Raw genomic sequence first — 24,353 nt, 5'->3', positions numbered from 1 at the left:
TGTCTCCCAATGGTTTTTACTTAACTTACATAACTTGCTATTGTTATATTCAGTTTGAATACTCTAGACACCACAAGCTAAATAATCTTGTGATTAGATAAACCTTTTTTCTTATAAGGGAGTAAAACAAGCTATTAAGTGGATTAATTTGTAATTTATATCTTATTAAATAAAACTTATTTTCATTGTTTTTACAGTGGGACCGTATAATGCATCCCCCAGTAGTAGGATTTCCTCCACCTGTTGGTGTGGACTTCATACCCATAGTTCCACATGTGTACACCTCCTCCTGGCAACCGTCAAGTAATGGTTGGGAAGAAAAAAGGATACCTGATTGTAAAGTAAGAATTTTGTATCGATGTATTTTGCTAGGTATTGAAATGCAGACCTCATGATGTTCCATTCCGTGATATCCCTAAAATGGTGGTTGAGGAGTCTGGCACCTGTTTTATATTCAGTGGAAGGATACCGCAAGTCTAAAGTGTGGGACCTGACATTTTTTTGGAAAAGAGGCAAGAAATCAGGACCACCTGAGTATGTGTCAAATTTTATTTGATAATACTCCTTTGAAGTACCTTGGGATGTTTTACTACAGTAAAAGTGTTGTATAAATTTTTAAAGTCCAAGGGATCTGCAAAGTAAATTGTATTGTTGGAAATACCAATTTTCTGCCTTTATTTTACATTCAACTTCGTTTGTTCGTTTGTTGGTGTCATCTTCTTCCCAGAAGGTTGACTGCCATGGATCTCCACCTCTGTCTGTCCTGTGCTGCCCTTACACATTCTGCATAGGTCAACTGAATCTCCTATGTTTTCTGTCAACCTTTCCTTTTCAATAATTGTCTCTGTCTACCTTTTACTCTAATAATGTGACTGATATATTGTATCTTTCTCTCTTTGATGTTAGGCACTAATTTCCTCTTTTCTCCAGTTATTTCCAGCACTTCCTCATTAGTATTTCTGTCTGTGTAGGATATGCAGAACATGCTCCTATATGTCCACACCTCGAATGCATTCAGCTTATCAGTAGTTTTTTTGTTTGTTGTCCATATATCCGAGGCATATAACATAGATGAGAAAAAGTAGTACCTCCACATTCATTTTCTAAGGATCAGGTTCAGTTTCTTTGATGTTAACAAGTTCTTCATTCTGACAAAGCTGGTCTTGGCTATCTCAGTTCTCCTTCGGATCTCACAATCACATCTCCCAGCACTCAACTATTAGTTCCCTGCTAGTTTCTAGCTGCAGTGTTCCAGTAGTGGAACATTACAATACTGAAATACTTTTGTATTATTTCCAATTATAACTATACCTCTTAAGTCAAAATTCTTCAATTCAAGTAATCTGATAATTCATTTTTTAGCCCTTAATTATCACTTTGCATTGCTTAATTTGAATTATTGGATAATTCAAATTTTTAGTATTAAGTTGGCACTTCCTGTTATTTACAATGTTTAAATCAAAGTATTGGCTAATTCATTTTTTTCTAAATAAAAAGTGACTGAATTATATGAACTAGACTGGAACTGCTTTATTTGCACAAGCCATTTGTGAGCATACATCAGTCAAGCCTTTTTGTTAATTCTTATTCCAAATTTCTAGTTGTAAAGAAAGTTGCTTTCTTTGATGTCAACTGGACAAAGCACATTTTTATTTTTTCAAGTTTGCTGAATTGAATTGAAAACAAGTTCAATTGATCTTTAGAGTTGACCTACTGACTACGATGTTAAGAGTGTTGGTCTGATGCCTATAGTTGGGTTTCCAATAAGGAACAACTGTTACTGTCTCACTTTGGTCAGTGGAGGGAGAAATGCTTTGCCAGTGATGGATTGCCTGTGGATGAACTGTCATGTTTTCCCAAACACGAAGCTTATCAAGAATAGGGCCGGTAAAGAAGCAAATGTGCAAATATTGTATTGTATCTAGTGCAGGGATCGCACACCACCTTTAACGTTTAGTATGTGCCGACATACACACATTTGCACTTCTGCATAATGCTTCTTAGTTTACACTTCCATATCCATCTTAATCATCGGCCAATTTGTTCTATCATAGCCAAATTTCTGAGACAAATTTAATCTTCCCAAATGGCTGACTCGCCAATTTGATCATCTGTGCCCAGATTTTTCCTTTCTCTGGAGCTGTAACAGACCAGAGAGAAATAAATGAAAATAAATAAAATAATTATACAGATCCAAAATAAGTGTAAAAAGTTGGGAAATTCAAAGTTTTTGAACAACGATTCTTATAATTAGGATCATTTATATTTTCTGCCTCCCCCTCCACTTTGCTCTCTTTTTCTTACAGATACACAAATAGAACTTAAGATGCCCTATTTGAGTTCTCTGTCATCAAGAACATACCATTTCCACAATATTTGGAAATCTTTATTAGACGTGCCAATCAAACAAATCCAGTATCCATATCTGCAATCTGACCCTAAAGTGAACTTACTGTCATTTCAAGATTGTAATGGCTCGGATCTTCCTGTCAGTGGCGAAGCTGTGGCTTACACTGCTGACTGCCCAAAAAAGTGCAGACTTGTCTGGTTTGTAGTTTGCAGGGTGAACTTCCTGTTCTTCCTGCAGAGGATCCTACCATTGGCACAAACAATGTGGGGTTCCAGTACGGCAGATTGCCAGCGAAGCCATGCATCCTGTTGATATTGTGAGCTGAGCACACTCCCTGAGGTCTGTGTTCAGCTCAATGACGGGTATGTTTTTTTTTAATGGTTTAAACACTCTGTTAAAGGGAGCAGGTTTAAATAGGAACAAAAATAGAACAATGCAATTCAGTTCCTGATATTTTTACCATTAATCATTGAATGGAAATAGCGCCTCGAGTAATAGCTGGGACTATCATGTTTGAGTAAAATAAGCTTTATAGATTGTACTGTACTGGAAACTTTCAAGGATAAAAACACTGAAGTTAGTTGTTTTTTAAGCAGTCGAGATCCTTTTTACCTAATGGACCTTTCAGCCTCTATGACTGATGACCTGACCAGAATTAAAGAACTGGGCTTCTCTTTCTCCAAAGAGATGGCCAAACTAACCAATACCTTTAAACTGGGTTTTGGAGCGCTCGTAGTCAAGCCAGTCTCCTTTTATCAAAGTAACTCCTAACATTTTAGCTAGTTCTTGCTGGTATGCAATTTACATAATCCCTGCTGATTCAACAAAGCAAAGACTGACATATAACTATACCTATTGCGTTTCAGTGGAACATTACGGGGGAGCCAGGGAGGGGAGGGAGCCGGGGGCTGGGTGGGGAACCAGGGAGGAGCCGGGTGTGCTGACGGGGAGCCGGGGGGCTGGTGGTGGGAGTCAGGTGGGGGGGGGGGGTGGTGGGGAGCTGGGTGTGTCAGTGGGTAACCAGGTGTGCTGATGGGGAGCCGGTGAGGAAGCAGGGCGGGTTGATGGGGAAGCCAAGTGGGCAGGAGCTGGGTGTGCCAATAAGGGGGTAGGGGCCAGCAGGGTAACGGGGCTGGGGGGAGGAGCTGTGGGAGCTGGAGTAGCGGAAGTGTTTCAACACTTCTGTTGTTATGCGTTTAATGATGTGCTCTTGAGCAGGCTCAGTGCCTGCTGGTATGAGCCCTAAAAAAATCTTTGTGAAAACATATGTAATTCTGGGCAATCAGCTCAAGTTCCCGATTTACAGATACCTGCCCCTTTGGAAACCAACCTGGCAGAATGATCAGTGTGTGCTCCGCCAAAGCCCTTTGAGACAAACCGCAAGTTCCAGTTTTCGGCGCAAGTGCGACTGCCAGAAGTTGCGGTGCCGTTGTGGCCCTCATCAGCAGCGAAAGTCTCAGCTATTGCCACTCTTGGGTCTGCAAGATCTGGGCCCATATCTTCTACCCTAAAAAGGAGCACACACCTACATGCTCCTGTCTTCCTAATATGGTGCTTCTTTGGACTTAGGCTGGTTTAATAGTCATAACTATAATTGTTAAAAAGATCTTGCATGTGGTGCACACTTCCTATAATCCTTTTATGTCCATGTAAATGTTTCTAATGGAAAAATCATATGGACCACATGGACTATGGCGGTTCAAGAAGGCAGCTCACCACCACCTTCTGATGGGCAATTAGGGATGGGCAATAAATGCTGGCCAGGCCAGTGATACCCACATCCCAGGATCAAAAAGGGATTTAAAAAAATTATAATGCAAAAATGTTATATTCATATGTTTTAATAGGAAAATCATATGTAAACATTTTTCTGTCACAATATGCTGAATTATTGAAACTGCTTGTCTGCTATTCTTTTCTCAGTAGGTGGAATTTCAAATATCCAAAATAAGTTTTTTTAAAAAATATATATATATTTTACAATAACATTACCTATTGAGTTATGTTTTAATGTCTTTCTTTAACGTTTTTACTTTAAGGTCTTAGACTATTTTATAAGCTTAGCCTTCTTACCAAAGAATAGTTGAATGGTACTTTCAACCACATCTGTTCCATCTAAGCACATGCAGTTTGCAAAATTTCCTTGCTTTAAATTTGTGCCTGAGAATAAAATTAAGTAAAACAGCATCTCCCTTCACTGTTTGTAAATTTTGCTCATTTTCCAAAAACTTTTGAAAGATTGGAGATTGCAGATAAGTGATGAGCTTTATATTTACAGATATTAACGAACATACTTCTTAATGTAAACACTGGCATAGATCGGTTGGGTTGAATACCCTGTTTCTGTGCTACAGACTATGGCCAGACTTTTACTGGCAAGCCGTGGGTCCCTAAGTCCGGACCAAATGCGTCTCCTAAGCCCGTGCTTCAGGGGAGCAGGACCGCGGAGGCTATTTTACCAACAGCGGCCAATTAAGAGGCTGTCACTGGAAATGCCCTACAATTAAGGACAGCAGCCTGCTTCTCTGAGCTGAGGGCTAGCAGCTCTGTGGCCTCTGCAGCGCCACCAATAGAGGTAGCCGCTGTTAAAACTGCAAGGGGAAAAAGAGGGTGCCTCCATATTGAGGCGCCCTTGTGGTTAAGTAGAAAATTTTATTTCTGTACTGGGCCCAGGTAGACAGGCGCTGGTGATCAGAGAGCTAACTCCTCCAATGGCGCCGTCGGGTGTGGCCATCTCTGTGGGCCATGGAGCAGCCAGAAAGGAAGGGCCCCCCCGCCCCCCCCCCCCGGCCACTGGAAGCTGCTAGGAGGTTGCCTCGATGTACCTGGCAGTCTCCCCATGTGGTGCTTGAATACTGGCGAGGGGGGTAAAGTGGGCGTTAATAGGCCAATTAAGTACCTTAATTGGCTAGCCCCCTCTGGTTGGCAGGCAGCCAGGACACTGCCATTCCTGCCGTTGACAATATCCTGTGACAGAGGGCAATCATCGGGCTTACCTCCTGACCCTTCCGCCGCCATTTTACCACCTCCCCACATCCCAGCCTGTCTTCAGAGGGCTGATAACATTATGGCCTGTACATAAGGAAAAGTAGGCAAGGGCAACACAGTGATATGATAGACATAGATGTAGAAAAGCTCTTCGATATAGTCTCACATAAAAGACTCAAAACAAAGATAAGGACAAGTTGCATCGGGGGCCAGGTTGCAGGATAGATTGAAAGGTGGTTACAAAACAGAAAACAGATGGTAGGAATTAAAGGAAGTTTCTCAGACTGGCAGAAAGTGGGATTTGATCTCCCACAGGGATTTGGGCTGGGATCACTATTATTTAACTTACACATAAATGACTTGGATTCAGGAATTCAGGTTTAGTATTGAAATTTACACATTGTAGCACTGTACATGTCTGTTGCAAGGGCAAAAGGAAATTGGCTGCCTGAAGTCAACAATGGGAACGAAATTATAGAACATTTGGAAAGGCATAGGCTGCTCAGGCAGTTGTAAAGGAATTTTAAAGGGCATTTTATGTTCTGAGGTATTACAGTGCATAGATAAAAGTAATGTGGTGAATGCTGTATGTATGGATTTTCAGAAGCCACTTGATAAGATACCATGTAAAAGATTTGTTGCATAAATTAAGGCACATGTCATTTGAATTGCATCCATATGGACTGAGAGATGCTGAAGGGACAGAAAGCAGATGGTAGTTGTAAATGGATGTTTTTCAGATTGACAGGATGTGGATAATGGTGTGCCCATAGATCTGTGATGGCACCTATTTTGTTTCTGATTCTACAAATAATTTGTATGTAGATACAAGGAGAATGAAGTAAAAGTTTGATTGCATCGAAATAGAGGCTGAATAGTTATGAGGCTGAATCCAAAGTACCACAGGAATGCGTTAACAGTTCAGTGCAGTGAGTGGGTAGGTGACAGATACAATTCAAATTGAATTGTATCTGTCACCTATGAAAATATGCAAGACTACACTTTGGAGGGAGAAGGACTGTGAAAAGAAATGTATCCTAAATGATAGGATTCTTAACAGAGTGGAAGAACAGAGAAAGATAGAAATGCAGATGTGGGAATGAAGATAGAATGGGGCATAAAGAGGCAAATTAAATGTTGGGTTTCTAATAGGACAGTTAATATAAAAAAACAAGGAAGGGATGTTGAATTTGTACGAGACATTGATTAGGTCACAGTCGAGTATTGCTTGCAGTACTGGGAACCCCATTGTTGGAAGGATCCAGTCATCGTGATACATGTTGGGACCAACAGCACAGGGAAAAGTAGGCAAGAGGTCCAGTTTGGAGAATACCATGAACTAGAGCTAAGTTAACCAACAGGACCTCCAGGGTTATAATGCCTGGATTATTACCCAAGCCACATGCTAATTGGCATAGGGATAGAGAGATGAACATGTGGTTGAAGGAGTGGTGTGGAACAAAGAGCACTAGTACTTGGGACAGAAAGGAACTGTACTGTTGGGATGGGCTGCACCTGAACCAGAATGGGGCCAGGGTCCTAGCAGAAACAAATATGGTGGTCACAAAGACTTTAAAGTAGGAAATCGGGGGAGGTGCTTCAGGCATAAAGGGAAAACTAAAAGATGTTAATAATTAAACCAGGAGAAAGAAATAAGAAACGTGCAAGTAAAACATTATAGCAGAAGAACAAGTTAGGGTGTGTGGGCCGAATAAGCATTCTTTATACAAACGCACAGAGTATAAGGAATAAATTGAATGAATTTCAGTTGCAATTTCAACTTGGAGGGTATGACACGGTAGGCATTACTGAGACATAGGGCTGAACGGCGGCGAGATTCAAAAAGTGCGTAGCGCATGCGCGAGACGTGTGCTGCAAAGCCTCCGCAATATTTCGCACGGCGGCTCATTAACATGGAGGGGGCGGACTGCCCGCTCCCGATGACGTAGAGGGGGCGGGCACTTTGTCCCTGGCAATGGTGCTCCGGTGCCACCGCGCAGGTGCTGGCGCCATTTTTAAAGGGCTTCAAGCCCTGACAAGTCATTTAAATTTTTAAAGAGAACTGCACGTTGCATTTAAATATAAACATTCAATGAAAGATCGAAGTTCCTCTTCCACTCCATCCCCCCATGACCAAACACGTTATTTATTTCCCTGTCTACCCCGAAAAAACTTTTTTGCCCGTCCCGACCTTTCAACCCCAAACTTTAATATCTTTGCCCTTCAACCCCTTCCCACCATCCCCTCAGCCAATAGTAACAGTTTTCCACGCTCCCCACCCAAACGGAGATCTGAAGGCGCGGGACGTCTGACAACCGGCCAGAATATCTGCCTGGGACGGCCGTCGTGGAAAAGTAAGTTATTATTCAGTGATTTAAATTTACTTGAATATTAAAATGAAGTTTCTGGTGCCGAGCGCGGTTTGGGGGGTGGGGGGGTGGGGGAAGCTGTCACGAGGCCTCGCTGACGCCAGTAAAATGTGGCAGGGCCTTCCTGGCGGCGAGGCCCATGGCAGGCCTCTCCCAGAAGGATTTTCCAGGCTCCCCCCGCCCGTCCCCCCCGCCACAACCCCCAACAACAGGGGGATTGTAAAATTCAGCCCCTGGCTTCAAGAAGGTCAGGACTGGGAACTCAATATAGCAGGTTATAAGGTCTACAGGAAAGATTTGTAAAATGGTAGAGGGACAGGAGTAGCCTTAGTAATTAAGGATGAAATTGCTTCAGTGGTAAGAGAGGATATAATGAGAGGTAAGCAGGCAGTGGAGACATTATGGGTGGAATTAAGAAATAGAAAAGGATTTAAGGCTATAATGGGAGTTATGTATAGACCCCAGGTAGCAGCTGTGAAGTAGTAGATTGTATAAATGCAGAGATTAGACAAGCTTACTGCAAAAGCAGAGTGGTTTAAAAGAAACCGTATGTTGAAGAGATCAGGTCACTGATGCAACTGATGAAATTATCAGGCATATATAAGGGAGGAGACACATTTTGAGAGACACACTCAGCACATGGTTTTACAGAGAGTAGACATACACCAGAGAGAAAAGACCTGGACCTGAAATCATGCAATGTAGATAAGTAAGACAATAAATAGTGTTTGCGTTGAATCTGAATATAAAGCCTGCGGTTATAATTCAATGAAGACTTAAGAACACATCACAATACTACAGGATTTTAACTTTCATATAGATTGACATAAACAAACTAGGACATATCAGAAAGGTAGTGAAATTCTGAGTACGTTCAGGAGAGTGTTTTGCAACAATATGCCCTAGAACGAACAAGGGGGCATGCCATATTAAATTTAGTAATGAAAAATGAGCCAGATTTAATTAATAGGCTAATGGTGTATGAACATAATATGATGGAGTTCAACACGGTGCTTGAAAGGGATAAACATGAAACAGGTCCTAAGATTCTAGATTTGAGGTAAGGTTGACTTCAATGGGATTCGATAGAGACTGCCCATTGTAAACTGTACAAATCTATTACTGTGCGAAGATCAGTGGGAGGTGTTCAAAAAGTATTAAATGTCATACAGGAACAGTTTATACCACTCAGTGGCAAGACTTCTACTTGCCAAAAAAACGTCACGAACAACTAATGAGATAGAGACAACATAAAACTAAAAGAGAAAGCATATTGTTACGACCAGGTGAGAGGGATCTAGGGGTTCCCACTCAGCCTTTGCCTGGTTTAACCATAACAGGGTTTAAAAAAAAACGTGTTTTAGCTCCCCCTTAGTGAATCCTTGTTTCCGCTTTCTAAATGTAAGGCAAAGAAATCAATTCAGACAGGCTTTCTTAGATTTTAAACAAGAAGTTTATTAATCTTGAACTCTAATTCAGTTAACGGCTACGAATATGCATTGGGACCATGCTAGCATGCATACGCAATAAATACACACGCAGATAGAGACATAAAAAGTAGAAAAGAATAAAGGGCAAAAGTTTGAGGCAATATCTGGTAGTTACAGTCCTTTAAGTTCAATGTTGAGTCTTTGGTTTCCGGTCAGTCCTGCTATTTGTTGGGGCCCAGGTCACGCTTCAACTTGTTTTGATGTCGGAGTCTTTTCTCTCTTGAGGTTTATGTATCTTCCATGGGTCCAGTGGCTTGGGAGAGAGCGAGAGAGGCTTCCTTGCTCCAGCTTCAGTTTCAAAACTGCCTTCTGAATTCTTTCTCTGTGGCACAATTCAAAAAAATCCCAGGTTGCCCAGCAGGTTAGTCATGCGACTAGCTGGTTTGACCACTTCTGTTTGTGCATTCTGCCATCTTAGCAGTCATCCTAGAATGTGAGCTTCCTCACCTTCAATGTCTGGTGATCAAAGTCCATTTTGGGTTAAGTGGACCAGGGAATAGTCCTTTGTCTCCCCAAGCACTGTCTGTTAGTATGCAAATGTTTTTCCAGCCCCTGCTGATCTGTTTAACAAGGCATTTCCTCGCTCCAGCAACAGTTTAAAATCAATGTTCATATGAAAAAATTAATGTGCCTCATTCTTGGCAGGTGGGAGGCTGTATGACAATATCAAAATATAAAGAAAGCATAGATCCTGCCAAATAGGAGAGATAAAAAGAACTGCAAAGTATGACAAAACAGATAGAGCTGCCAAAAGGAAGTATGAAAAGAAACTTGCAAGGGATATCAAAATAAACACAAAAAATTAAAATTATATTAGGAAAAAGAGGGTGGTCAGGAGCAATATAGGCCCCTTCAAAACGGATATTGGTGATATTGTCAATGAAAATAAGGAATTTTTTTTTATTCGTTCATGGGATGTGGGTGTCACTGGCTGGGGCCGCATTTATTGCCCATCTCTAATTGCCCTTGAAATAGTGGTCATGTGCTGCCTTCTTGAACTGCTGCAGCCCTTGGGGTGCAGGTACACCAACAATGCTGTTAGGAAGGGAGTTGCAGGATTTTGACCCAGCGACAGTGAAGGAACGGTGATATAGTTCCAAGTCAGGATGGTGTGTGGCTTGGAGGGGAACTTGTAGGTGGTGGTGTTCCCTTACATTTGCTGCCCTTGTCTTTCTAGGTGGTAGAGGCCGCGTGTTTGGAAGGTGATGTCAAAGGAGCCTTGGTGCGTTGATGCAGTGCATCTTGTCGATGGTACACACTGCTGCCACTGTGTGTCAGTGCTGGAGGGAGTGAATGTTGAAGGTGGTTGATGGGATACCAATCAAGTTGGCTGTTTTGTCCTGGATGGTGTTGAGCTTCTTAAGTGTTGTTGGAGCTGCACCCATCCAGGCAAGTGGAGAGTATTCCATCACAGTCCTGACTTGTGCCTTGTAGATGATGGACAGGCACTGGGGAGACAGGAGGTGAGTTACTCGCTGCAGAATTCCTAGCTTATGACCTGCTCTTGTAGCCACAGTATTTATGTAGCTGGTCCAGTTTAGTTTCTGGTCAATGGTAACCCCTGAGATGTTCAGATCAGCCATGATCTTATCGAATGGCAGAGCAGGTTAGAGGGGCCAAATGGCCTACTTCTGCCCCTAATTCATTTGTTCGTAGGATGTTGATAGTGGGGGATTCAGTGATGGTAATGCCATTGAACATCAAGGGGAGATAGTCAGATTCTCTCTTGTTTGAGATGGTCAATGTCTGACACTTGCCTGGTGCAAATGTTACTTGCCACTTATCAGCCCAAGCCTGGATGTTGTCCAGATCTTGTTGCATCTGGGCATGGACTGTATCAGTATCAGAGAAGTCGTGAATGGTGCTGAACATTGTGCAATCATCAGCGAACATCCCCACTTCTGCCCATATGGTGGAAGGAAGGTCATTGATGAAGATGGTTGGGCCGAGGACACTATCCTGAGGAACTCCTGCAGTGGTCCTGGCACTGAGATGATTGACCTCCAACAACCACAGCCATCTTCCTTTGCGCTAGGCATGACTCCAACCAGTGGAGAGTTTTTCCCCTGATTTCTATTGACTTCAGTTTTGCTAGGGCTACTTGATGCCAATGGTGGGCATGTTGAATAATTACTTTGTGTCAATATTTACAGTAAAGCAAGAGCATAGCATGCAGGCATCCAAAGGAAACTAATATTCAATCAGAGACAAGGGGCAGAATGTTTACTGACCTGACCCGCAGGGCATGGGTCAGTTAGAAAGTCAGTGGGCAGAGCCCACAATTTGAGATTTCCCCATACACTATGGAGTTTTAACTCCACAGCATGTTAGTGATGTCAGTGATCAGTTCCCTGTCTGGATGCTGAAACTGATTGACAGCTGGGCCTTCAGTCGAGCAGGGAACTGGTCACTTACAGCTATGATAGCAGGTATGTCCGCATTGGGAATGGGGTGGGGGGAGGTCGACAGGGATTGACTGAAGCTGCGGGTTGGGGAGAGTTGATAGCAGGGGGTGCGATTGGAGTGGGGGTTGACTGGATGGACCAGAAAGGGGGTGCAATTGGAATTTGCGGAACAACGGAGGGGGCTGCTGATCCTGGGGAGGAGGTCTTGTCATGGGAGTGGGGAGGAAGTTCAGAGGTTTCATGGTAGAAGGGATGGGAGGCCTCTGGGGATGGGAGGAGGGGGTATAGGGGGTGATTGGGCCCTGGGTGACTGGGTGATCCAGGCTTTCGGGGGGAAGGCCGTTGTGGGTGGGGGGAGGAGGAGGCTCGATCATGGAGGCTCTTCAGGCTGGTATTTGGCTCCAGGAGGTTGGTGGGAAGGTACTTACCTCCTGAATCCATCATGTCCTCACCTTCAGGAAGCTGCCAGATTATCCAATGCTCTGGAGACGCAACTGACAGCAGTAAAAGTTCAGAAGCTACTGAGGCTCGCAGCCTCATTATCAAATTTAAGGTTGCAAGCCACCTACTTGGATCAGGTTGTCGCCTGCCAACTTCTGCCTTCAAAATGGGCAGTTTGGAGGAGGGTTTGATTTGGGAAACCACCAACCCTGCCCAAATAGTCAGCAGGGATTTGTTAAGGGAAGGTCATGTCTTACTAACTTGATGGAGTTTTTTGAGGAAGTGACAGGGAGGATTGATGAGAGTAGTGCAGTGGATGTGATCTCCATGGATTTTAGTAAGGCATTTGACAAGGTCCTGCATGGCAGAGTGGTCAGTAAAATGAAAGCCCATGAGATACAGGGGAATGTGGCAGGTTGGATTCAAAATTGGCTCAGTGACAGGAAGCAAAGGGTAGTAGTCGACGGATGTTGTTGCGAATGGAAAGTGATTTCCAGTGGCGTTCCACAGGGCTCAGTGTTGGGTCCCTTGCTATTTGTGGTATGTATTAATGATTTGAACTTAAATGTGGGAGGCATGATTGGGAAATTTGCTGATGACACAAAAATTGGTCATGTAGTTGATAGTGAAGAGGATAGCTGTAGACTCCAGAATGATATAAATGGTTTTGTGGAGTGGGCGGAAAAGTGGCAAATGGAATTCAATCCAGAGATGTGTGAGGTAATGAATTTGGGGAGGGCAAATAAGGCGAGGGAATACACAATAAACGGGAGGACATTGAGAGGGGTCGAAGAAGTGAGGGACCTTGGAGTTCATGTCCACAGGTCCCTGAAGGTGGCAGGACAGGCAGATCGAGGGGTGAAGAAGGCATATGGAATGCTTTCCTTTATTGGCCGAGGTGTTAAATACAAAAGCAGGGATGTAATGCTGAAACTGCATAAGACGCTGGTTAATCCACAGCTGGAGTATTGCATGCAGTTCTGGTCACCACATTACAGGAAGGACATAATTGCTGTGGAGAGAATACAGAGGAGATTAACAAGAATGTTGCCTGGGCTTGGACGTTGAAGCTATGAGGAAAGATTGGATAGGTGAGGATGTTTTCCTTAGAACAGAGGAGGCTGAGGGGTGACTTAATAGAGGTGTACAAAATTATGAGGGGCCTAGATTGAGGAGACAGGAAGGACCTGTTTTCCCTAGCAGAGAGGTCAATTACCAAGGGGCACAGATCTAAGGTGATTGGTAGAAGGATTAGTGGGGACATGAGGAAAAATGTTTGCACCCAGAGGGTGGTGGGTGTCTGGAATTCACTGCCAGGAATGGTATGGGATGCAGAAACCCTCAACTCATTTAAAAGGTACCTGGACATGCACCTGAAGTGCTGTAACCTGCAAGGCTATGGACCAAGTGCTGTAAGGTGGGATTAGATTGGGCGGCATTTTTTTTTAACTGGCACAGACACGATGGGCTGAATGGCTGTCTTCTGTGCCATAATTTTTCTGTAGTTCTAAATCCACCTGTTTTTTCAGTTAAAATTCAGCCTAAGGACTCACCAATATTAGCATAAGCAAAATAACAGTAAAATAATGGCCCTAAAGAATGTCAAATCCCCAGAACCAGATGGTCTCCATCTCAAAGCTTGGCAGGAAGTAGGTGAGAACATTGCAGATACCCTAACTATAATCTTCCAAAGTTCCCTCACTTTGGGGACCGTTCCTTTAGATTGGAAAATTACACATGTCCCCTATTATTCAGGAAAGGTGGGAGAGGGAAACGAGGGCATTATCGACCAGTTATCCTCACATCTGTTGTTGGGAAATTCCTAGAATCTATAGAGTGACTGAACACCATGAAAATTTTCAGCTGATTGGAGAGATGCAGCACGGATTTATAAAGGATCGTTCTTACCTGACAAAATTCAATCCTGATTGAATTTTTTGAAGAGGTCACTAAAATAGTGGACAGGGGAATGTTTATGGATGTTATTTACATAGATTTCTGGAAGGCAATTGATTAAGTCACTCATAAGAGGCTATTAGCTAAAGTGAAAGCTCAAGGAATTGAAGCCAAATTATTGACTTAGTTAGGAAATTGGCTGAGCAGCAGGAGATGGAATGTTGGAATAATTGGCAGGTACTCTAATTGGTAGCATGTGACTAGTGGGGTCCCACAAAGAGCTGTGTTGGTGCTTCAACTATTAGAACATAGAACATTACAGCGCAGTACAGGCCCTTCGGCCCTCGATGTTGCGCCGACCTGTGAAACCATCTGACCTACACTATTCCATTTTCATCCATATGTCTATCCAATGACCACTTAAATGCCCTTAAAGTTGGCGAGTCTACTACTGTTGCAGGCAGGGCGTTCCACGCCCCTACTACTCTCTGAGTAAAGAAACTACCTCTGACATCTGTCCTATATCTATCACCCCTCAACTTAAAGCTATGTCCCTTCGTGTTTGCCATCACCATCCGAAGAAAAAGACTCTCACTATCCACCCTATCTAACCCTCTGATTATCTTATATGTCTCTATTAAGTCACCTCTCATCCTCCTTCTCTCTAACGAAAACAACCTCAAGTCCCTCAGCCTTTCCTCATAAGACCTTCCCTCCATACCAGGCAACATCCTAGTAAATCTCCTCTGCATCCTTTCCAAAGCTTCCACATCCTTCCTATAATGCGGTGACCAGAACTGCACGCAATACTCCAGGTGCGGCCGCACCAGCGTTTTGTACAGCTGCAGCATGACCTCGTGGCTCCAAAACTCGATCCCCCTACTAATAAAAGCTAACACACCATATGCCTTCTTAACAGCCCTATTAACCTGGGTGGCAACTTTCAGGGATTTATGTACCTGGACACCAAGATCTCTCTGCTCATCTACACTACCAAGAATCTTCCCATTAGCCCAGTACTCTGCATTCCTGTTACTCCTTCCAAAGTGAATCACCTCACACTTTTCCGCATTAAACTCCATTTGCCATCTCTCAGCCCAGCTCTGCAGCCTATCTATGTCCCTCTGTACCCTACAACATCCTTCAGCACTATCCACAACTCCATCGACCTTCGTGTCATCCGCAAATTTACTAACCCACCCTTCTACACCCTCATCCAGGTCATTTATAAAAATGACAAACAGCAGTGGCCCCAAAACAGATCCTTGCGGTACACCACTAGTAACTAAACTCCAGGATGAACATTTGCCATCAACCACCACCCTCTGTCTTCTTTCAGCTAGCCAATTTCTGATCCAAAGCACTAAATCACCTTCAATCCCATACTTCCGTATTTTCTGCAATAGCCTACCGTGGGGAACCTTATCAAACGCCTTACTGAAATCCATATACACCACATCCACTGCTTTACCCTCATCCACCTGTTTGGTCACCTTCTCAAAAAACTCAATAAGGTTTGTGAGGCACGACCTACCCTTCACAAAACCGTGCTGACTATCTCTAATGAACTTATTCTTTTCAAGATGATTATAAATCCTATCTCTTATAACCTTTTCCAACATTTTACCCACAACCGAAGTAAGGCTCACAGGTCTATAATTACCAGGGCTGTCTCTACTCCCCTTCTTGAACAAGGGGACAACATTTGCTATCCTCCAGTCTTCCGGCACTAGTCCTGTCGACAATGATGACATAAAGATCAAGGTCAAAGGCTCTGCAATCTCCTCCCTGGCTTCCCAGACAATCCTAGGATAAATCTCATCTGGTCCAGGGGACTTATCTATTTTCACACTTTCCAAAATTGCTAACACCTCCTCCTTGTGAACCTCAATCCCATCTAGCCTAGTAGTCTGTATCTCCGTATTCTCCTGGACAACATTTTCTTTCTCTACTGTAAATACTGACGAAAAATATTCATTTAACGTTTCCCCTATCTCCTCTGATTCCACACACAACTTCCCACTACTATCCTTGATTGGCCCTAATCTAACTCTAGTCATTCTTTTATTCCTGATATACCTATAGAAAGCGTTAGGGTTTTCCTTGATCCTATCCGCCAATGACTTCTCGTGTCCTCTCCTCGCTCTTCTTAGCTCTCCCTTTAGATCCTTCCTGGCTAGCTTGTAACTCTCAAGCGCCCTAACTGAGCCTTCACGTCTCATCCTAACATAAGCCTTCTTCTTCCTCTTGACAAGCGCTTCAACTTCTTTAGTAAACCATGGCTCCCTCGCTCGACAACTTCCTCCCTGCCTGACAGGTACATACTTATCAAGGACACCATATTTATTGACCATATTTATTAATGACTTAGATCTTGGGAAAGAAAAGCACATATACAAATTTGTTGATAACACAAAGATAGGTGGCACTGTAAGAAGGTAGATGGAAGCATAAAATTACTAAGAAAAAGTAATAGATTATGTGAATGGGAAAAACTGCAGCCAGTAGAGTTCAATGTAGGCAAATGAGATCATCCACTTTGGACCTTAAAAGGATAGAACAGGGTACTTTCTAAATGGTAAAAAGCTAGAAACACTGGAGGTCCAAAAAGATTTGGGGTTCCAGGTACATAGATCATTAAAATGTCATGAACAGTTACAGACTATAATCAAAAAGGCTAATGGAATGTTGACGTTTATATCTGGAGGACTAGAATAAATGGTGGTAGAAGTTATACTGTAGCTATATAATGTTCTAGTTATACTACACCTGTAGTACTGTGAGCAGTTCTGGGCACCACATCTTATAAAAGATATATTGGCCTTGGAGTCAGTCATAGAGTCATTGTGGTACAGAAGGAGGCCATTTGGACCTTCGAATTCATGCTGGCTCACTGTATAACAATCCATTTAGCCTCATTCCCCGCTATATCCCTGTAGTATTTCAAGTTCACTTCCCTCAAGTGCCCATCCAATTTCTTTCTGAAATCATTCATTGTCTCCGCTTCCACCACCCTCATAGGCAACGAGTTCCAGGTCATTACCACTCGCTGCATAAAAAGTTTTTCCTCACATACCCCCTGGATCTCTTTCTCAAAACCTTAAACCTGTGTCCACTAGTCCTTGTACCATCAGCTTTTCTTGGTCTAACTCTGGATTGTCCAACCTTTTTGTGTGGGGGGGGGGGCCACATTACAACTTTTCTCATTACAATTTTTGTCATACATAGGGGGCCAGTGAGACAATTTAGGAAAGATAAAGGCATTAAAAATCTATCTTACTATTAATCAAAACAACAACAAATGTACATTTTTGTGAAGAAGTTTTAAATGAGAAGACTAATTTATTGATTTACTTTCTCTTAACCGTGTCGAACACTTATTCAGTGATACCTGGCATTTTTTTGTTTGCACAAGTAGTCAATGTTTGCCCGCGCACTTGATGTAGCAATGTGGAGTATTCCGGATAGATGTCATTCTGTCAGGGGTGATCTTGATCAGTCCCTCTCCCTCTCTCTCTCCCTCTCTCTCTCTCTCTCTCTCCCCCTGTGTCCCCCTCTCTGTGTTGTTCCCCCCTCTTTGTCACCCTCCATCTCTGTATCCCCTCATTCCATCTACTTCTCTTACTGTCCCCCCATCTCCCTGTTGCCCCTCTCTCTGTCTGTCCCCCCTTCTCTCTCTCTGTTCCTTCCTCCCTGTGTTCTCCTCTCCCTCTGTTCCACCCTCTCTATCTCTGTCCCATCCTCTCTCTCTGTCTCACCCTCTCTCTCTCTCTGCTCCCTCTCTTCCTCTTTCTCTCTTTCTGTCCCCCTCTCTCTCTGACCCCCCCCCCTTCTCTCTCTCTGTCTGCCCCTCTCTCTGTCCTCCCTCTCTCTTTCTGCCCCTCCCTCTCTCTTCCTCTCTTTCTGTCCCCTCTCTCTCTTTCTCTGACAGTTGCAGAGAGTTGGAAAGCTCAGCAGATGGTTGGTCAGTTTTTTTTAAAGATTGCAAGTCAGTTTCACAGCTGACACCTGCTGACATCCTGAACAGCCACTTCCCAACTTCGGATAGACTCAGGGTTTACCGGCGGCTTTAAAACAAAAAGGTTGAACCTGCTGGATTGCCCCGAGTCACAGACTCCTGGCGAGGATGAGGAATGGCCCAGTACAGTTTGCATCCGCGGGCTGGATGGGAATCTTTGGTGGGATGGATCCTGGCCCATTGGCTGTATGTTGGACAACCCTGGCCTAACTTATCTAAACCTGTCGTACACCTGTACACCTCTATCAAATCGCCGCTCAATCTCCTTTGCTCCAAGGAGAATAACTCCAGCTTCTCCAATCTAATCTTATAGCTAAAATCCTTCATCCCTGGAACCATTCTGGTAAGTCTCCTCTGTACTCTCTCAAGGAACTCACATCTTTCCTAAAGTTGGCAATTAGAACTGGACCCGATACACGAGTTGTGGCCTAACCAAAGCTTTTGTACTCAATGCCTCTACTTATGAAGCCAAGATCTCGTATGCTTAGCTAACTTCTCTCTCAATATGTCCTGCTGTCTTCAAAGATCTATGAACATGAACCCCCAGGTCCCTCTGTCCCTGCACACTCGTTAGAACTGTGCCATTTAAGTATTTATTGCCTCTCCCATCCCTTCTACCAAAATGCATCACCTCACATTTCATGCTGGTGGGTGGCAAGACCCTGGGCGCCATTTTACTGGCAGCAACTAATTAAGAGACCACAACTGGGGACGACAGACTGCCTCCACGAGCCCAATCAGAGGGCTGGCACCACTACAACCTCAGTCGCGCTACTGTTAGAGTCAGCCACTACTGAGACTGCACAAAGAAGGAATGGAAGCCTACATGCCGAGGTGCCCTCGAAACCCAGCTAAGTTTTTTCCTTAACCGTGCCAATCAGCAGCACTGTCACCGCTAAGGTGGCCATTGCCACTGGGGGCTGGCTCCCCTGTGGGCAATGGAGCGGCCATAAAGGAGGCGCCCCCCCCCCACACCACGTCCCCGGGAAAGTGATGGGAGGCCTCCAAGGTTTACCTGGCGGTCTCTCCACGCTGCGGCAGTCCCTCCTGATGCCAGTAAAATGCCAGTGGGGGTGGGAGTTGGTCCTTAATTGGGCATTTAATTGGCACAATTGGCCACCCGGTGAATGGCTGTGTCACTGAGATTCCCGTTGCTGGTAATTCGCTGTGGCAGCTCCATTCCCGATGCCTTCTGGCACCATTTTTCTATCCCTCCTACCTCTCAGTCATCTCCAACAGGCTGTTCAAATCCAGCTCTGTGAATCTAAAAGGAACTGGGTAAATATTTGAAAAGTAACCATATAGAAGTGTCCAAGAAATTAAAAAGATTACAGAGTACATTGCACCAGTTAAAAAGTTAGCACTAGTAAAGAGCGTCTGTGTTGTAATTTCAGTTATTCCAAATGCCAGTTACGTGTGCTTGACAGGAAACATTTTTCAAGCCATGGTTCGTGTTAACAAGTTTGTAACAAATGGAGATAATGGGCTGGATTGTGTTGTCTCGCCGCCAAGAGCGGCGGCGGGTGCAGAAAATGGCGGCTGCCCCGCACAGGAGAGGCGCCGCTGCGATTACGTGGCAGGTGGCCACTTAACATATTGACGGCACCCTCCAATCGTGTGGCGGGGACGGCCATTCACAGAGTCGCCTGATGCCAGAGCAGATGCTGGTGCCATTTTTAAAAGGCTGCCAGCCCTGCAAGCAATTCAGAATAATACAGAGTTGTATACAGTTGTATACAGAAGTATAACAGGTAAGGCAGATGAACTTAGAGCTTGGATTAGTACTTGGAAATATGATGTTGTTGCTATTACAGAGACTTGGTTGAGGGAAGGGCAGGATTGGCAGCTAAATGTTCCAAGCTTCAGAAGCTTCAGGCGGGATAGAGGGGGATGTAAAAGGGGTGGGGGAGTTGCATTACTGGTTAAGGAGAATATCACAGCTGTACTGTGGGAGGACACCTCGGAGGGGTCATGCGGCGAGGCAATATGGGTGGAGCTCAGGAATAGGAAAGGTGCAGTCACGATGTTGGGGGTTTACTACAGGCCTCCCAACAGCCAGCGGGAGGTAGAGGAGCAGATATGTAGACAGATTTTGGAAAGATGTAAAGGTAACGGGGTTGTAGTGGTGGGTGATTTTAACTTCCCCTATATTGAATGGGACTCACTTAGTGCTCGGGGCTTGGATGGGGCAGAATTTGTAAGGAGCATCCAGGAGGGCTTCTTGAAACAATATGTAGATAGTCCAATTAGGGAAGGGGCCATACTGGACCTGGTATTGGGGAATGAGCCCAGCCAGGTGGTCGAAGTTTCAGTAGGGGAGCATTTCGGGAACAGCAACCATAATTCCATAAGTTTTAAGGTACTTGTGGATAAGGATAAGAGTAGTCCTCGGGTGAACATGCTAAATTGGGGGAAAGCTAATTATAAACAATATTAGGCAGGAACTGAAGAATTTAGATTGGGGGCGGCTGTTTGAGGGTAAATCTACATTTGACATGTGGGAGTCTTTCAAAAGTCAGTTGATTAGAATCCAGAACTGGCATGTTGTTCCTTTGTTTAAGAAGGGTAGCAGGGATAATCCAGGAAATTATAGGCCGGTGAACCTTACGTCAGTGGTGGGGAAATTATTGGAGAGGATTCTTCAGGACAGGATTTACTCCCATTTGGAAACAAATGAACTTATTAGCGAGAGGCAGCATGGTTTTGTGAAGGGGAGGTCGTGTCTCACTAATTTGATTGAGTTTTTTGAGGAAGTGACGAAGATGATTGATGAAGGAAGGGCAGTGGATGTTATCTATGTGGACTTCAGTCAAGCCTTTGACAAGGTCCCTCATGGTAGACTGGTACAAAAGGTGAAGTCATACGGGATGAGAGGTGAGCTGGCAAGATGGATACAGAACTGGCTCGGTCATAGAAGACAGAGGATAGCAGTGGAAGGGTGCTTTTCTGAATGGAGGGATGTGACTAGTGATGTTCTGCAGGGATCAGTGCTGGGACCTTTGCTGTTTGTAGTATATATAAATGATTTGGAGGAAAATGTAGCTGGTATGATTAGTAAGTTTGCGGACGACACAAAGGTTGGTGGAGTTGCGGACAGTGATGAGGATTGTCAGAGGATACAGCAGGATATAGATCGGTTGGAGACTTGGACGGAGAAATGGCAGATGGAGTTTAATCCGGACAAATGTGAGGTAATGCATTTTGGAAGGTCTAATGCAGGTGGGACGTATACAGTAAATGGCAGAACCCTTAGGAGTATTGACAGGCAGAGAGATCTGGGCGTACAGGTCCACAGGTCACTGAAAGTGGCAACGCAGGTGGATAAGGTAGTCACAAAGGCATACGGCATGCTTGCCTTCATCGGTCGGGGCACAGAGTATTAAAATTGGCAAGTCATGCTGCAGCTGTACAGAACTTTAGTTAGGCCACACTTAGAATATTGCGTGCAATTCTGGTCGCCACACTACCAGAAGGATGTGGAGGCTTTGGAGAGGGTACAGAGGAGGTTTACCAGGATGTTGCCTGGTCTGGAGGGCATTAGCTATGAGGAGAGGTTGGATAAACCCGGATTGTTTTCACTGGAACGACAGAGATGGAGGGGTGACATGATAGAGGTTTACAAAGTTATGAGCAGCATGGACAGAGTGGATAGTCAGAAGCTTTTTCCCAGGGTGGAAGAGTCAGTTACTAGGGGACATAGGTTTAAGGTGCGAGGGGCAAAGTTTAGAGGGGATGTGCGAGGCAAGTTCTTTACACAGAGGGTGGTGAGTGCCTGGAACTTGTTGCCGGGGGAGGTGGTGGAAGCAGGTACCATCGAGACGTTTAACAGGCATCTTGACAAATACATGAATAGGAGGGAATAGAGGGATACGGACCCCGGAAGTGCAGAAGGTTTTAGTTTAGACAGGCATCAAGATCGGCGCAGGCTTGGAGGGCCGAATGGCCTGTTCCTGTGCTGTACTGTTCTTTGTTCTTTGACGCCTCTCCCCCATACACTAAATAATGTGAAGTTGATACCGTTGCCTCTCCCATATCTACAAAATATTGCAGAGTTGACCCTTTCCCCCGCCCCCATCTATATTCTGCATGCAGCGATGAACCCTTCCCCTCCTTCTCCTGGGCAGGAAAGCTAAGGCGCGTGAGTGCAGCGCTGGAGATCGGGAACAGATGGGAAGATCGTGGGGATGACATGGTAATATATGCAGATAGTTATTTTAAATATATGAACCATGGTCCCATCACAGAGCGGCGGAGGGGCCTCCATGGAGCTTCCCTGCTGCCAGGAAGATTGGGGCCGGCTGGTGCCGCTCAGTTTCTCTGGCCCCCACTCCCCCGGCATGAAACCCGACATCGGGCTGGAGGCGAGATGCGGCCCAATCATTCTAATACCACTGCGTGGAAAATAGTTACATGTGATTATGAGGGAGGTCATTTAATTGAGTAGTTCGGATGAGATCATAAGAAAAGAAAGTACTTGCATTTATATAGTGCCTTTCATTACCTCAAGATGTCCCAAAGTGCTTTATGAACTACTTTATGAAACTAATGAATTACTTTTGAAGTGATATCACTGTTGTTGGGAAATGCTGCAGCCAATTTAAACAGAGCAAAGTTCCGTAAACAGCAATGCGATATTTGACCAGATAACCTCTGCTTTTTGTGATGGTTGAAGGGTAAATAAAATGGAGGAAAGTACCCCACGGGAAACAGCTAAATTTAGGAGAACTCTTTAAAATGAGGGGCTGAATCGTGAAAACAAATCCAAAAATAATACTAGAACCATAAAATTATTTCTGCCTGGTTATTTTAAAAGTATACATACCGTGAAGTTTGAAGGGAGTTTTTTTTAGTGGCGGGCATCACGGTGGGCAATTAAATTTACGGCATAGAAACAGGCTGCAGAATTGGTGCAGTGGGGAGGGCATCATATTTCTGAGGCACCGGGACCTGTTCTGGGTCAGGTGCGACCTATACAAGATGACCAGGTTGCGCCTTAGCAGGGCCAGGACTAACACCCTTGCAGGAGATTTGTTAGTGCTGTTGGGGAGGGTTTAAACTAAATTGGCAGGGGGTTGGGAACCTGAGAGGGAGCTCAGATTGGAGGGAAGCAAAACTGGTAACAGGAAGTAGAAAAGTAGTAAGCAAATACTGGCAGGCAGACAAAACGAAGGCAAACAGCCAATAGGATCAAAATGAGAAATAATGTTAAGACAAAGTTAAGGGCACTCTATCTGAACGCACGCAGCATTCACAACAAGATAGATGATTTGAAGGCACAAATAGAGGTAAGTGTGTATGATTTAATTGTCATTATGGAGATGTGGTTATAGGGTGACCAGGGAACTGAATATTCAGGGATATTCATCATTTAGGAAGGATAGGCGGAGGGGTAATGGAGGGGTGTAGCTCTGTTAATAAGGGATGAGATCAGTACATTAGTGAGAGAGGATTTTCGATTGAAGGAGCAAGATGTAGAATCAGTTTGGGTAGAGCTAAGAAACAGCAACGGGCAGCAGACATTGGTGAGAGTTGTTTATAGGCCACCAAACTGTCGTGGTAATGTTGGACATGGTATAAATCAGGAAATTAGAGCTGCATGTAGCATGGGCAATACAGTAAGCATGGGCGACATCAATTTACATATAGACTGGGTAAATCTAATTCACACTAATGCTGTGGTGGATGAATTCCTGGAATGTGTATGAGTTTGGTTTCTGGACAGACAGTGTGTTGAGGAATCAACTAGGGATCAGGCTATTTTAGATTTAATATTATGTTATGAAAAAGGGCTAATTAATAACCTTGCTGTAAGGGAGCCATTAGGAAATAGTGACCACGATATGATAGAATTTTACATTAAGTTTGAAAGAGATATAGTTCATTCTGAAACTAGGGTCTTATATCTGAACAAAGGAAACTATGAAGATATGAGGGGCAAGTTGGCTATGGTGGATTGGGAAAATACATGAAAAGATTTGATGGGAGACAGGCAATGGCTAGTATTTAAGGAAGTATTGCACAGTTTACAACAAATGTGCATTCCTCTAAGACACAAAAGCCCAACAGGAAAGGTGAGTCAACTGTAGAAGTTAAAGATTGCATTAGATCAAAGGAAATGGCTTAGAATATCGCCAGAAAAAGTGGTAAGCCCGAGGATTGGGTGCAATTTAGAATCCACCAAAGGAGGACAAAGAAACTGGTAAAGAAAGGGAAAAGAGAATATGAATGCATGCTAGCTGGAAACATAAAGGTGGACTGTAAAAGCTTCTATAAGTATGTGAAAAGGAAAAGATTAGCAAGGACAAATGTGGGTCCCTTACAGGCAGAGACAGGAAAATTTGTGGTGGACAATGGGGAGACTAAACAATTACTTTATGTCTGTTTTCATGAAGGAAG

The 24,353-nt window shown here is 44.1% G+C and overlaps 1 protein-coding gene across 1 annotated transcript in view; it reads left to right on the top strand.

Moving 5' to 3' along the window:
* Positions 1-24,353, top strand: part of tcerg1l (transcription elongation regulator 1 like) — a 744,495-nt gene that overhangs the window by 13,759 nt on the left and 706,383 nt on the right. Inside the window, exon 3 of the mRNA XM_068053340.1 lies at positions 198-341. Coding sequence (XP_067909441.1) covers positions 198-341 — 144 coding nt within the window. The remainder of the gene's footprint in view (positions 1-197; positions 342-24,353) is intronic.

Source organism: Heterodontus francisci, chromosome 20 (assembly GCF_036365525.1).
Source record: "Heterodontus francisci isolate sHetFra1 chromosome 20, sHetFra1.hap1, whole genome shotgun sequence".
NCBI classification, from domain to species: domain Eukaryota; kingdom Metazoa; phylum Chordata; class Chondrichthyes; order Heterodontiformes; family Heterodontidae; genus Heterodontus; species Heterodontus francisci.
Note: the sequence above shows the minus strand (reverse complement) of the source record. Positions and strands in the feature narration are given on the sequence as shown.